This window comes from Protopterus annectens, chromosome 4.part1 (genome assembly GCF_019279795.1).
Source record: "Protopterus annectens isolate FY-2018-M chromosome 4.part1, PAN1.0, whole genome shotgun sequence".
Lineage (NCBI taxonomy): Eukaryota > Metazoa > Chordata > Ceratodontiformes > Protopteridae > Protopterus > Protopterus annectens.
Window position 1 is genome coordinate 525169509 of NC_056734.1, and position 15937 is coordinate 525185445.

The window sequence follows — 15937 nt, forward strand, 5'->3', positions numbered from 1 at the left end:
TGAGATGATGTTTGTTCTGCATTAAAGCAAAATCACTTTTTTTTCCGTTGAAGGGTTTTGTTTGACCAGTGTTTTGCTAACACTGTTGTTCATTGTTATAATGATGATACACTGCCCTCTATTTGGACTTAAGCCAAAACACAAATGCGAATGTGAAAATGTATAAAATCCTAATGCTTAGACAAAGGGAAATCTGAATGTCACTTGACAAAACATTCCTTCTAGAAGCTCACTCTAAATAAACCTCTTGAAAGCTTGAACCTCACTGCCAGTATCTGCTGTGTTCACTATCACATTTGCAGATGTAAAAATAACTGTGTATCCAATAAAGATGTTTACCTCAGACAACAAAAGAGGGAGAAACATCACTAGATGATGCACCTATAGATCCTGCATACATCATCCAAAATTTTTTTTTTTGCCTGCTACCTTAACAGTTCTGGCAATTCAACTGATTACCTTTACTAGGCCAAAAGGTTTATTAATACCAACTTGTAAGGGCATTTATTATTATGGCCTCAAGTTGTGGTGTCACCTTGAATAATGGCTTCCACTTTAAAGCTGTATTTTTTTGTGATCCATGTATGACTGTTTTTCAGCATACAATTTTTAGGACTTGGAACAGACATACATTAAGAATAACCCCTTCATCAACAGGACTTTGAGGAAGACCCCCCCTTAGACCTCAATGTTCCATAACCAAAATGTGGAAAATTACTTCTCACAGTGTACAACAAATGGGCAAAGTGTAGAACACTTACTAAAGGCTTACTAACTTCAAATGGGACACTCACAGGAAGACTAAATTGCACTGCTCTAAACTTTTAGTTATGTACTCACCATAACTTCAGATGTTTGGGATCCATCTCGCCTACATTCTGACTGATGGGCTTGGAGCGGATCCCTCGGCTCCGACTCGGCACGCTTATGCTATAGAGCGAGGCCTCTAATTGGCTGAGCTATCTTTATCCCAGGATGCACCACCACTAATCCCCCAGATCTCGTTTGCCGCTTACAGAGCTTGGACGTGGTCTCAACATTGGCTGGGTTAAGTACTATATTAATAGTCTCTTTTCCTGTCAGTAGTTCTCTCTTTTCAACCCAAAAGCTGTTTTAACGGCTATTTTTTGTGTATGAGTGTGTCTCTGGTTGTTTTATTGAATTTTGCTTTATTTTTTCCTGTCAGAGAAGGTTCCGTTTCAGTTAGAGGGGTCTTCCCCTGTACTAACTACCACAGTTTTGAAATTAACATAACCATCCACACACAACTTACAGCAGAGTACAGAATCACCATACACAGCAATGCATTTTTACCGCCCTGGCGTTCGTCAAGGTATCATGAAGGCATACACTCCTGTTCCCAGTAGAGTAGGTTAAGCATGATACATTTACAGTATCTTCATAAATTTAATGAATATTTGCAAAATATTAACGTCTCTGACAATTTAATGGAAGAGATTTTAACTACACTGCATTTTGCCAATTATGCTGCACAGCACTCTATATAACAGAGAGTGTTTTTAAGAAAGGGACACATTTCCATATTTCTCTACAGAAACTAACTACGGAGTGTTGACTCTGTACTGCATCTGCAAGAACTTAAGTGGAAACTAAGGCATTTCTTTTTTTTTTTTATTTGGAAGTAATTTTATTTTCTTCCTGATGTTAAAAACACCTCACTATGCTTACTTTTCAATTTTTTTCTGTTGTATTATTTTTAAAAAGAAAAATGGTCACATTCACATAACAGTAATGGTTTCTAGAAATTCTTGTGAAATGAGATGACATCAGGCAACAAAGACAAACTGCTTCTAGAAGACACTGCTTGTGCATTTTTGCTGTTCATACGTTGAAACACGAGGATCACGGAAACTTTTAACATTGACTCAGCATGGAACAGATGCAGAAGTAGAGTCTGAATATTATGAACTGCATTTTGCAGTCTCTCTCTCTCGCTTTCTGACTCAGTAAGCTCAAGTCTGAAGTGCTGAACACTAAGACTTCTGCACTCATTTGAAAGTGAAACTACAAGTATTACGACCATGCAAGCAGTTAGTTCATTATGAAACTGTTGCTGTAAGAGGTGGAATGTATTTGCATACAAGGACATATATCCATACAAACCCATCCTATAACTACTGCTACTTGACATTGTTGACATGTCAGGTAGGTCCACTTGTGTCTAAGTTTGTTTACAACCTTCTTAAGAGAGGATCAAAATACAGTGTATATATAATGTGCACAGTCCACAGAAAACTGAATTGTATTGTACTTCTTAATCTGCCCACTGTCTTTTGAACATAAGATTCTAACAACCAAACTCCTCTCACCTCCTTGTGGGGGCAGATTGGAGACCACGATCAGGTGTTTTCTGTTCTTCTCCCTAAACTCTGGCCCACACGTAGCTAGCAATCCACAGGTGCAACTTCAATGTGTGTCAGGACTGGGATGTCAGCTATCAGTACAAGCTCTGCCCACCTAATAACAAGCATCACAGGCGGATTTCTCCAGTCTCTATCATATAAATCTTGCTTTGTGCATGTGCCAGAAAAATGCACATTTCCTGACCTGCTCCACAGAGTGGCAAGCAGGCTTAATGCTTATTCTACCCTTCTGGCTCCATTAGAACAGGGGCTGCTAATCAACCTTAGGTCACCTTGCTCTAACCCTCCATGCCATGAAGCCAAGTAATTACACTTTACTTAATGCACAACAATATCTAAATGCAGACTTACCATTAGATTAGCTTGCGCCAACAATGAAATCTGTTCCCTTTGCCCATCAGGATAGCGCAACATCAATCTCACCTTCGGTCCTAGAAAAAACAAACAAGTTATAAATTAAAATGCATTTTTTTAGAACTGAACAGGAAAAAGAAAAACATAAAAAGCTAGCCTTTCTAAGCAGTTAACAAATTAAGAATTGTATAGCACTGACTAGCATAAGTAAATCCAACTGTACAAGAACTTAAAACGTAATATTAGAGACTTGAGCACACCAATGCTGCAGCAGTCCTTCCTAACTGGGCTTCACCTGCAGAAGGTCTTATGTCTGGCCAGATGTTAAGTGCATAACACCCTTTCTTCCCCCAGGCTGGGCAGACATTAAACCCTTAGGGACATCAGGTCATCAACTGCATAAAACTGACATCCACGCAATCCAATTAAGAGCTTTCTTGACCTGAAGAATTGCAAGATATCCACCCTGCTAGACCCTAAACAAGGTGCTGAGGATCCTACCCACAGGGAGATGTATGCTCACTCCCTGGAGCAAAGACTTAGAGAAATAGGGCTTCCAAGGTTACCCAGACCATAGCAGCCCACAGACCCTGCAAAGACAGAAGGGGAAAGAGGCAAATGAATAAGGACTGGGGTACCCCTCCCAGCCCAGGTAGAGAAGAAAACAGGGGACATAGGGAGGGAATGAGTAATGCACCAGTAATTCTACCAGTTCATCTACAATTACGTTGCTTCTTAAAAACTTTCCAACTGTCTCTTTGGCCAGCTTTATTGAAATGGGTATCATGAGACAATGCAGCAACGCTCTTATGTTTACTGACAACCACCTACTTACTAAAAAAAAAAAAAAAGACTGTGTAAGAGACGTAGTTATATAAATGCTATTGGAGTCAAAGCTATTATACACACAACATGCAAGCTGTTAGTATCACACAATACAACACTAAAGCAAACACACACAACTAAGACCAAACACACAAACCCACATGTGCTGAAGTTCTTGAATGTAACCTGACTAAACAACAAAGGCAACTGAGAAAGGAGGACCATCAGCAACCTCAAACAGAACACAGGCAGTGTCTGCCATGAAAAAAGTTATGTACTCATCATAAATTTCCATGTGTGTTGCCCATCTCGTCCTTTACTCTCACTGATGGGTTCGATCCAATCCGTCGGATCGATCTCAGCCATTACATCAGCTCGAGGTCATGAGCATTTTCCCTACCCATAATGCAACTTCCCTACTACCTCAGATCTTGTTTGCCCTCTAACAGTGACCAGGAGAAAATATCACAAAAAAATATTTTGTATAAGCATACAATAAGCCATATCTTTTCAGAAGCTGTAGAGTCCTATAAAGATCCAGTTAGAACAACTCTATCTCCCAGAAGGAGGTATGGTGGGTGGGTTGTGAGAATAAAGGACGAGATGGACAACACACATGGCACGTTATGGTGAGTACACAACTTCTTCATGTGATGCTGTCAATCTCGTCTTTCTCACTGATGGGACCGCATCCTTAGCTACCTGAGTCTTGGGTGGCTCATGGCAGAATATTCCTCAGAACCATAGTACCAAAGGATGCTCTATTGCTAGAGGCCAAATCCAACTTGTAATGAGTAATAAAGGTATGTGGTTTAGCCCAACCTGTTGCAGCACAGACACTGTCCAGAGTTAATCTAGCCTGGAAAGCTGTGGAAGTGGCCAGTGATCTGGTGGAATGAACCTTGATAGGATTAGGTATAGTCTTGTTGTTAAAATTGTATATGAAAGATAAGCATTGTGAGAGCCAATTGGGTAATGTTACCTTAGAAACTAGTTGACCTTTCTTAACCTCCGAATAGGCAATAAATAGTTGATCTGACTTTCTAAATTCTGATGTCCTATGCAAATAGAAACTTAACTATCTGTGAACATCTAGAAGATGTAATGTGTACTTCTCCTTTGTTTTGAAAATCTGGAAAGAATACTGGTAAATCAGACTGATTGAGGTTACTCTCCAAAACTACTTTGGGTAAAAAGGAAGTGTTAGTGAGTAAAGAGACTCTATCCTTGTGAAAAACTATGTATGGAGACTTGGAAGACGAGGCCTGCAATTCAGAAATTCTCCTTGCTGAAGTAATGGCTACTAAAAATAGCATTTTCCATGAAAGATATTTAATTTCACATGTAGCAGACGTTTCAAATGGAGGTGAGATCATTTTGGTCAGCACGAAATTCAAATCCCAAGGCAGAACTGGGTTTCTATATGGGGGAATGTTAGGTGGTTCCTTCGAGGAATGCTTTACCTAGTCTGTTTGACATGATAGCCAAACCATTTTCTCCTACGTGAAAATTGGAGATCGCTGCTAACTGTACCCTAATAGTAGCTGCAACAGCTCCGTCACTGAATAACTCGGATAAGAAGTGTAGGATAGAGTGTAATGGAGCTGTGAAAAGGATCTATATGATTTGTACTGGACCAAGCAACAAATATTTCCCATTTGCTCTTGTACAATTTTTGAGTAGAAGTCTTATAGGAAGATAGCAAAATGTGTTTAACTGGAGAGGAAAGGAGTGGAAATCTGGCTATCAAGGGAACTGAAGCAGCTAAGCTGTTAGTTTGAGACCGTTCAGACTGAGATGGGCCGTTTCTGACAGATTAGGAGCCAGGTCAGAGTCCATGGTCACTCACACATATGAAGCCGAATGAAGGGGAAACATATCTGTCGAGGCTAAGAGGGAGCAATTAGGATTATTTTGGTTTCCAACTTAGTTGCTTTTTGTAGGACCTTCGGAATTAAGAGCATTGGTGGAAAGGCATAAAGGGGCCATGAGGGCTAATCGTGAACAAGTTCATCCCTGGGTGACTCCACTGCTGGGGGGATCAGGGCAAAGTAGTTGCTGCATTTAGCATTGATGGGTGAAGCAAAGAGATCGCAGCAAGGCTGGCCCCATTTTCACAAGATCTCTTCTGCAACTTTCTGACTGAGGGGCCACTGATGTAGCCATAGAATGGCTCTGCTCAGTTTGTCTTCAATCACGTTGGACTTCCCCAGGATGTGCGCTGCTATGAGAAAATGGTTGGAGTCCTCTGTCCATTGCCATACCCTCAGGGCATCTCGACATAGGGGATAAGATCTGGTTCCCCCCTGTTTCTTTATGTACCAGACTACAGACATGTTGTCGGACTGAATTGCTATCGTACCCAAAGGGATAGTATCCTGAAATGCTTGCAAAGCCAAGAACACCGCCCTCATCTTTAGAACATTTATGTGCAAATGGGCCTCGTGTTGTTGCCAGGTATCTTGAACAATCTTTCCCAGATAATGCCCCCTCACCCTGAGAAGCATTTGTGGTCACAGTAGCTTGAGGCTGAGGAGGTATAAAGAGTCATTCCTGAGACACCAGGGGAGAGTTGAGCCACTAATGAAGGTCCTTTTTGCATGAGTCGGTTATGATAACCTTGTGTGTCATTGGGAGATCTAGAAACAACCATTGTGTTGAGAGTAACCACTGGAATATTCTCATGTGAAATCGAGCTAGCAGAATTAGAACAATTGAACCTGCCATTTCCCTAGGACATGTAAAACTAGCTTGCAGAAGCCCATTTCTTCCTGATGAGTGTCCTTACATGACAACGTAGGCTGTGAACTCTGTCTTGAGGAAGTTTTGCTGATAAGCTTGCTGTATTTATCTCAGCTCCTATGAATGCCAAGAACTGGCATGGCTCTAGAGCAGAGTTTTCCTAATTTACTGAAATTCCTAGGGAGGAACAGAGCTGTAGTGTGTAATCCCTGGCCTGAAGCAAAAGATGCTGGGTCAGGGTGGCAATGAGCCAGTCATCCAGATATGGAAACACACAGAATCCTTTGCTTCTCAGGTAAGTTGCCACTACTGCCATGCATTTGGTGAACACTCTGGGGGCTGTAATGAGACAAAAGGGCATAGCTCAAAACTGGAACTGACTGGCTCCTAGCCAGAAGTGTAAGAACCTTCTGGATCATCTGTCCATTAGAATATGGTAGCATGCATCCTGAAGGTCTATGGAACACATCCAATTGCCTTTCTGCCAGAAATGGAAGTATCGACTGCAGTGTCACTCTGGACATATTTGCTCAGACTGCGGAGATCCAGGGTCTCCAATCCCCAATTTTCTTTGAAACTAAAAAGAATCTTGAGTAAGTTCCGGATGCTATCTGGTCTGCGGGGACTTCTCGGATGACTCTTTCTAGCAACTTTCGAATTTCTAAGGTTGCTTGTTCCCTCTGGCTGGGTGGAACATCTGGAAGTGATTTTTTTAGAGGAACAAGGTCAGAGAAGGGAATGATATATCCCCTGGCTATTATGTTCTGCATCCATCTGTTGGTAGTTATCTTTGCCGGGTTTGTAGGTGCAGAGAAACCCCCCCTCCCACCTGAGTGCCTCCAAAGGCGAGCAATCAGGCACTTCCTCAGGATCCCTGAAAGGGCCCTCCAAAGAAAAAGAGCGGAAACTCAAAACTGGTAAAATAAAAATAAACGCCACCAAACCTGTACAGATCGGTAACACTTGACAAACTTTATTACAGAAAAAGACTAAGCGCCTTCACCCTGTGGCTCCAAGGGCTTCATCAGAGTAACTGTTAAAATTCAAATGCAAGCTTAAATAAACTTAACAGTCATGTGATCAATGCAATAGGGAAATGAATTAATACTTACTTAATAAGACAGTACATCAGCATGAGCAAAGTGCTGTGTTCAGTGGTATATTTTATTTTTACTTTACCAGTTTTAAAGATTCTCTGGAGCCCAGATTGTGCAGGCGCGGCCTCTGCCACGACAGCGGGATCTTCCATTGTTGTTACCCCTCTGCCCAGGGGGATCTTTCACCTTGTGTGTCATGGAAAGACCTCTTCGATTTTCTAAACCACATCTTCCCACTACCTCTTAGACCTATGGGGAGGGGTCTGGTAGGTGTGGAAAAACATACTCCAACAGCAGACAAGGTCTTGCCTGCTTGTTCTCACCTGGTGAGCATTTCTTTCACTTTAGGCCCAAACAGAGAAGAGCCATCAAAAGGGCCGTTAACGAAGGAAGACTTGAAGAGCTCAGTGAAATCGCAAAGGCACATCCGGTCCCATTCTCCTAAGAGCAATACTTCAACCTGCAGCCTTACTCATCCCATCTGCTGCATAGGATACAAGACTCATGGAAGAGCTTATGGCTGAACTGAGGGTGGCGAGCTGAGCATTAACCTTATCTGCTACTGCATTGGCTACAGCTCCTTGAAGGGAGTCTAAGTTCCTTTAACAGGTCCCTCTGTAGCCTGCTAAAGTGGATAAGGTAGTTCAGAGACTGAAAGGCAAAGGTTGCTGATGAACACACACACTTCCCATATCTATCGATCATCCTAGAGTCCTTCTTAGTAGGATGGATAGAGGAGCTGGTTTCAGATCGCTCCTTTTTAGTGTCTGCCGCCCCAACCATAGCATCAACTGCTACACCCTTAGTCAAAAAAGTCTTGTCTTTTGGGGCATTAATATATTTGTTTGGCCTTCTAGGAGTAGGCTCGATGGTATCAGGGGCCTGCTATGCCTTCCAGGAGATTAAATCCATAAGCTTGTCAGAATGGGGAGTCACCCAAGAGGTGGAAGGGTGAGACTCGAAGGCTTTCAGCTAAACGGACTCCTCAGCCGAAGCGGGGGGGGGTGGACTGCCAGTCACCTCTCTGTTTTAATATTTTGAGAATGTCTCCAAAGGAGACATCTTCAGGAGGTGACCGTGGAGACCCTCCTGCATCATCGAGGTCAGTATTTGATGTAATAGACTCCTCTGGGGAGTCAAGACGCTTCCTTTTGCAGGTCCTCTTCCAAGGGACCTCCTCAGTGGGATAATCTAGGGGAGAGTTCCCTGGTGGATATCCTGAGCCTGGGGTCTCTGCAATCCTGTGGAATAGTTACCCGAGAGGACAAAGACAATTGGCCCAAAGAGGGAGGAAGATCTGATGTAGGTTGTGCCGTATACTTGGCAGGAGTCAAAAACTCTCCTCATAACCTCGAAGGCAGACCGCCCCTGCTCCAAGCAGTCTCCCATATCCGACAAAGAAGTCATCGGAGCCAAAGGTACACACGGAACCAGTGACAGCATCTCTGAGGCCAAAGCAGTAGCAGGAAATACAGTTGTGTCCACTTACCATAAATGTAGATGTTTGAGTGTATTAACTGTCGCAGTCATTATATTTGGGTTATTTGCTTGTAGGTAGCCCTCAATCGACCTGATTACCAAAGTCTTGGGTTCTGTGTCGGTTGCGGTCTCATCTTTCATGACGTCAGGTAGTCAGGGGTATAAAGCAAGCAGCCGATGCCATTACATCAGTTTTTCTTGCCCCAGATGTCAAGTGCCCCCATAATGGGAAGCAATTAAATGTAAAGTTACACCTCCAACAAAAAGCAAATACACCAGAAAGCTTAAGTATAGTAAACAAGAAGAGAGGTATAGCCAGTAGAAGTCAGGGGGCTGGAAGGAGGGTAACCAGGATTGGAACAGTTAATACAATCTACATTTATGGTAAGTGTACACAACTGTACTATGTTCTTCGTGTTTCACTGTTGCAGTCATTACATTTGGATAGATTCCCAAAGCTAAGGAAGGGAGGAGGCAGTTATTGAGCATTAGGACTAGCTATTAGGCCCTGCAAGACTGCAGTGGCAAAACCAGCTCTGGATTTAGAAAAAAATTGGTAAGTGGTAATGCTTGGTGAAAGTATGTACAGAACTCCAGGTAGCAGCTTCTAGGATGTCCCTGGTAGGAACACCTCTGAGAAAGGCTGTAGAAGTAGATGCAGCTCTGGTTGAATGGGGTCTTATCCCCTGTGGGGTAGGTTTTCCATGGTGCTTATAGCAGAAAAGAATGCAATGACCTATCCACTTAGAAATGGTTTGCTTTGAAATGGCCTTCCCCTCTGCCCCTGCAGCAAAGTCAACTAGCAGCTGTTCAGATTTCCTGAGAGGCTTGGTCCTGCCCAAGTAAAATCTAAGTTGTCTGGGCATGTCCAAGGAGTGCATTATAACTTCCCCTTTGTTCTGTGGATTAGAAAAGAAGGTTGGCAAATGAATGGCCTGATTAAGGGCCACACTGGGCATAAAGGAAGGATTGGTCCCGAGGGACACCCTGTCTGTATGAAAGATGATGAAAGGCTCCACTGCCATGAGGGCCTGTAATTCAGACACCCTTCTTGCTGAAGTGATGGCTAGAAGGAAGGCTGTTTTTCAAGAAAGGAATTTCAACTCCGCAGTTGCAGCTGGCTCAAAAGGAGGTAGAGCGAGCTTTTCCAATACAAAGTTAAAGTCCCAGGCAGGAGTAGGAGCTCTCCTGGGTGGTCTTAAATTTTTGGCCCCTCTGAGGAATTGTTTCAGTAGGGGGTGAGAGAAGAGGGGTGGGCTCAGTATTATAATGTGCCGAAATGGCTGAGGCATGAATTTTAATGGAAGAGAAGGAAAGGCCCTTGTGAAGCATCTCTGTTAAGTATTGAAGAATATGCGGTAAGCTGGGCATGTTGTGCCCATCCCGCGTCTGGCTCCAGGAACAGAATCTTTTCCACTTTTCAGCATAGGATTTTCTAGTACTAGGCCTCCTTGCCTCCAAGATGACATCCAGCACTTGTTTGCTGAGGGATGGTATAGGAGAATTCAGGTAATTAGCCAGGCTGCCAGGTTCAGGGTTTGAAGCTGGGGGTACAGAATTTGGCCCTCTTGCTGGGACAGTAGGGAAGGAGTCTGATGCAGGTGCCATGGTTCCAGTAGTGACATACTGCGCAAGAGAGGGTACCAGTGTTGGCATGGCCAGTCTGGTGCAATGAGTATTGCCCTTGGTTTGTCCTGTTTGATCTTTAGTAAAACCTTCGAGAGGCATAAACTGAGAGGCTTTCCCAGGTAAAGGACAAGGCATCCACTTTCCAAGCTTGTCTGTGGTGATCCTTTGTGCAGAATTTGTCCAATTGGTAGTTCTGAGGGGAGGCAAACAGGTCTATCTCTGGGCTCCCCCATTTGCGTCTCAGAATGTTGAATATCTTTGGCTCCAGTTTCCACTCGTGTGGGTCCATGAGATTTCTGCTTAGGAAGTCTGCCAGTGTATTTAGCTTGCCTGGCAGGAATTGAGCTTGTAGGTGCACTCAGTAGCTCAAGGCTGTATTCCACAGAGCCATGGCTAGTCTGCAGAGGGGGTATAAATAAGTTCCCCCCACCTGTTTATGTACCACATAACAGTGGTGTTGCCCGTCTTTACCAATACTTGTCCTGGAAGAATGTGGTCCTAGAAGGCTGTCAGAGAATTCTGTACAGCTAACATTTATTTTTGACTGATATGCAGGTGCATTTGACTCTGGTCCATTTGCCCTAAATGCGCTACCCTGCCAAGTGAGCCCACCATGTACAGTCTGATGCGTCTGTTAGGGTTTGGGCAGCAGGGGTAGAGTGAATGGCAGTCCCTTGTAGTGGTTGGCAGGCCTCTGCCCACCAAAGGAATTCTGTCTTTATACAAGGAATGATGGGAGTCATTAATTCCAGGTCCTGAGAATGTTGACACCGTAGACTTTTAGATACCATTGTAGTTTCCTCATATGCAGTCTTGCATATGGAATTAGTAGAATGCAAGAGGCCATGAACCCCAGGGCTTGTAATATTTTCCTTGCAGATAGCTGGGTCTTTGTGGCCAGTAGCTTGAAGTAGGCTGTCAAATAAACTTGTTTCTCTGATGTGAGGTAGGCCATCTGGGAAGTTGTATTCAAGCTTGCCCCGAGGAATACAATCTGTTGGCAGGGTACTAAGTGAGATTTCTTTTTGTTTATGGTGTACCCCAGTGAGGTTAGCAGTTTCTTTACAAATGCCAGATAATTTAATAGCATGTCCTGGCTTTCTGCCTGAATTAGACAATCGTCCAGGTATGGGTATATTTGAATATTTCTTTGCCTGAAGAATGCAATGACTGGAGCTAGGCATTTTATGAATACCCTGGGCGCAGTAGATAAGCCAAAGGGCAGTGCAGAGAACTGATAGTGCATGTAGCCTGCTCTGAAGCGTAGGTATTTTCTGCAAGATTCCCTTATTGGGATGTGCAGGTAAGCTTCCTTTAAATTCAATGTTGCCAACCAGGCATTTTCGCCTAGCAAGGGAAGCAGCTGATGAGTTAGCATTTTGAATTTTGGGATTACCAAAAAGGTGTTTAGGATAGACAAGTCTAGGATAGGACAGCAGGTATTGTCTTTTCTGGGTACCAGGAAAAGTCTTGAGTAAAAACCTTGCCCCCATTCCTCTTCTGGGACAGGTTGAATAGCCCTGATACTTAGAAGACTGAGAACCTGCTGTTGAGCCTCTGTCCACTGATTTGGGGATAGGTCTGGCCAACCGTTTGGGGTTGGTAAGGAGTAGGAGTGGAAGTGGAATCTATATCCTTGGGAAACTATATTTAGAACCCATTTGTCTTGGGTAATGAGTTCCCAGATTTCTGGAAGCAGGGCGATCTTTCCCCCTAAAGGAACAGTCAGTTGAGCAGGGCTTGGGAGGTTTAAGGTTAAGTCATTGTGACAGTTTACTATAGGGAGCCCACCACTGCTTAGGCCTGTGAGTACCTTGAGACTGAAGCCTGGGTGGTCTGCTGGTCCTGGGTTTGGACTGAGAAGGCCTGAAAGAGACATGAAAGGACCAATACTTAGAAGGCCAGTGCCTGCTAAATCTGGGAGGCTGTACTTGCAAGAAATCTTTAACAGTTTGCATATATTTAGCTTTTTCCTCCATCTTTTTAAGTATGTCTTCTGCTTTGTTGCCAAACAGGCGATCTTGGTTTAAGGGAGCATCCAGTAATTTAGCTTTAACATGATCTGGCAAAGTTTTCTCCTCAAGCCAAGCATGCCTAAGTAAAGATCCAGTGACAGCAGCACTGCAAGATGTCTCTAAGGAATCAAAACCACATTGCAAAGTATGTTTACCAACTTATTCAGCAGAATGCATTAAATCCTGTAATTCTTTATTTTCAGCACAGTCAGGAATCAACATAATTTTCTGCTTAAGTAATCCAATAATATGCTGCTGATACTTTAACATATGAATCTGGCAGTTTAAGGCCCTAATGGCCAAAGTAGCAGAAGTGTACACCTTCTTACCCAATCTGTCCAGGGCCCTGGAATCTCTATCAGAGGGGGTAGGGTTTTTGGCAGTAGTAGCCTTAATGCCTTTGGGTCCCTGTGAAATGGTCTCTGGATCTGCAGTAGGATTCTTAAAGAGGAACTTGTGAGAGTCAGGTACTCTAATACCGGTCAGGTTTTCTGGGAGCCAAAGGTAAAGTGTCTGGGGCCAGGCTAGATTCCATGAAGGCATCATCTACAATGTCCAGTACAGGAGGGATAGCTAGGCCTGTGTTGAGGTAGGAGTAAAAATTCCCTAAGTCTCTTTTTAGAGTTAGAGTAATCCTGGCTTTCCCAGCAGAAAATGCTATCTAAGGGTATGCAAGGTTTCACCAAAAGAGAAATCTTCTGGAGGGGAAGCAGCTGGAATGGAGTCCTCTGCATCAGAATCCTCATAGGTAGATAATGGCAAATCCTGGTCATCAGAGGAAACAGAAATTTCAGAATCCTGATCTGAAGAATCAGAAGGAAAATCAGTTCTAGGTCTCTTAGAGGGGGGGGGGGGGTGGCTTCCCCTGATTAGAGTAATAAGGTCTTCAGCCATTCTTATCATTTGTTTTTTGGGCATAGGGGCCTGACCATGTGGTCTGGGCATCAGTTTTCTAGGCGCGGATCGAGTTTTAGGCCTTGAAGAAGAAGATTGCGTCGGTTTGATATGCAAGTCAGTAGGGCTGAATACACCCTCAGAAGCCGGTGCCTGCACAGCGGCTCCGGACCCATCCAAGGTAGAGACATCCGCAGGTTCCATAGTCGAAGCATCTTGCGGCACACCGGACTCCGAAAGGGTCTCAGTAGAGGCCTGCGAATCTGAAGTAGTGGGTATCAGGGGCTGCGAAAGCGCCTCACTCAGTACCGGCGAACTGGCGACTAGCTTAACGGAAGAGTCGTCAGCAGCTTTGGACCTATGCAGTCTGTCTCTTTTTCTTTACGTTTTTTTGGAATGTCGGTAGTCGGATGGCTTACCGAAGCCATTTCTGGATAATTGAACCGAGTACCAAAATAGTTAGATGCGAAAATGAACCGATGACGAATAGTTCGAGGATTGAATAAGGCAGAAAACCAACAGCAAGGGATGTTGTGGTCTGGGCCTAAGCAAGGAATGCAGTACGAATGAAAATCTTTATGAGGTACATCCCTTCTACAAGAAATACAGTTGTTAACTTTTACTGACATTGGTTTAGAGCAAGAAAAAGGATCCCCAATGCTAGCTCTTTTGAAGACTTCAGATCTGAAACTCAAAAATGAAAATTTCAGGAGTCGGCCGACCGGCACTTGCAAACTTCTTCTGCTTTGGGTACCATACGGCAAGAAAGACTGATGTAATGGCATCGGCTGCATGCTTTATATCCCTGACGTCATGGAAGATGAGACAGCAACCGACGCAGGGCCCAAGACTTTGACAATCAGGCCGACTGAGGGCTACCTGCAAGCAGATAACCCAAATGTAATGACTGCGACAGTGAAACACGAAGAACATCTCAACCGTGCTGAAAAATAGGGGTGGAAGTGTTCTCTAACTAAAACGGACAACAGTTATACACCCTCTAATTTAAATGGGTTATAACGTGGTAGGGAACACACACACTAGTACAGAAAAAGCAAAATAAAGAGTAATAAAGGAACAAACTTAAGTTATTAATTGCAAAGTTTGAGAAAATAATGAAAAATGGGAATGTTTAGCCCACAGCTAGCTAATAGGAAACCTCTTTGCTGCATGGCAAATGAGATCTGAGGTAGTACTGGAGTTGCATTACGGGTAGGGAAAATGCCCATGAGCTTAGCTGAGAACCTCGAGCTGATGTAATGGCCAAGCCGGATCCAATGGATCGGATCTGACCCATCATTGAGAATAAAAACGAGATTGACATCATCACATCATACATTTAAGAGTCCAACTGACTCAGTTCAAAAGTCAGTAAGCCATATAACCCCACACAATCCAATATTCTTGTCATAGGTGACTCCATAGTGAGATACATCAATGCACCACTGACTAGGGTGTGCAATGAGTGTGTCACTGTCAGTTGCGCAACAGGTACCAAGATTCACCACAGCATGCATGCACTCAAGTCCTTGCACCATAAGTATAGATATGACACCATCACACTGCACATGGACACAAATGACATGAGACGCACCTCCCTGGGGTGTATGAAGAGACATACGTTGGTGCTCTTAGAATATGTTAGAACCTATCCTTGAGCAGCATTCTACTATCACCAAGAATGATGCTGCAATACAAGCAAAGGATTACGAACTTCAACAACTAGTTTTGCTGCTGGTTTTATTCTAAAGGGGTCCAATATATACTAGTCTGGAAGGTGATGATAGACTGTCCTAACTGCTTTTCCAGGGATGGCTGCACTTATCCCCCCCAGACTTTTTTATATTAACTAAATCCTTGTCTACCCCCATGGTGCTTTTTTAGGCAACAGGAGTATTCTAAAGCTTCCAACATAACAAAACAGAATCCAAATAACACAAAAGTAGTGCTACAACCAATGCTATGAGCTTTAATTAAAAAATAAATAAATAAATAAAAAAGCTCAAGTCCCTATAAACCCTGGAAAAGACTGACATATCCATCACTCCATTAGTGCAGTAATTCAATGTCTGTCACACATTCAGGTCCAGTGCATTGGAAAAAAAAAAACACTAAAGGCAGTGGTGTTTCTATATTCTTAAAAGAAAATTCACCTCCAGACTCAATGGACAAGACAATAACCTGGAACTCCTCCATGTCCAACTTAAAACCTCTAAATCATAGCTAACTATAGGACCCTCTCTGTGTCCACCTCAGCCCACACCTGTTATAAAACCAGTACAGGGTCCCTATGTATTAAGCTAAACACCATACTCCTAGGAGAATTCAACTATCCCTCCATTAACTGGGACATTTATATATTCTCAAACATGTATGCCCACAAATTTCTGGACTTCAGCAAAAGCCTAGCTGTCCAGTTAGTCTGCAATCTAACAAGGGGTGCTAAAATCTTTGACTTAATCCTTACCAATATGGGGCAGCTTTACTTCCTGTCAACTGTAACGTCCTCTATGTTTAT

At 43.4% G+C, this 15937-nt stretch overlaps 1 protein-coding gene across 1 annotated transcript in view; it reads right to left on the bottom strand.

Moving 5' to 3' along the window:
• UBXN7 (UBX domain protein 7) overlaps nucleotides 1–15937 on the bottom strand; it is a 1098848-nt gene that overhangs the window by 169577 nt on the left and 913334 nt on the right. The window contains exon 10 of the mRNA XM_044070339.1: nucleotides 2736–2815. Coding sequence (XP_043926274.1) covers nucleotides 2736–2815 — 80 coding nt within the window. The remainder of the gene's footprint in view (nucleotides 1–2735; nucleotides 2816–15937) is intronic.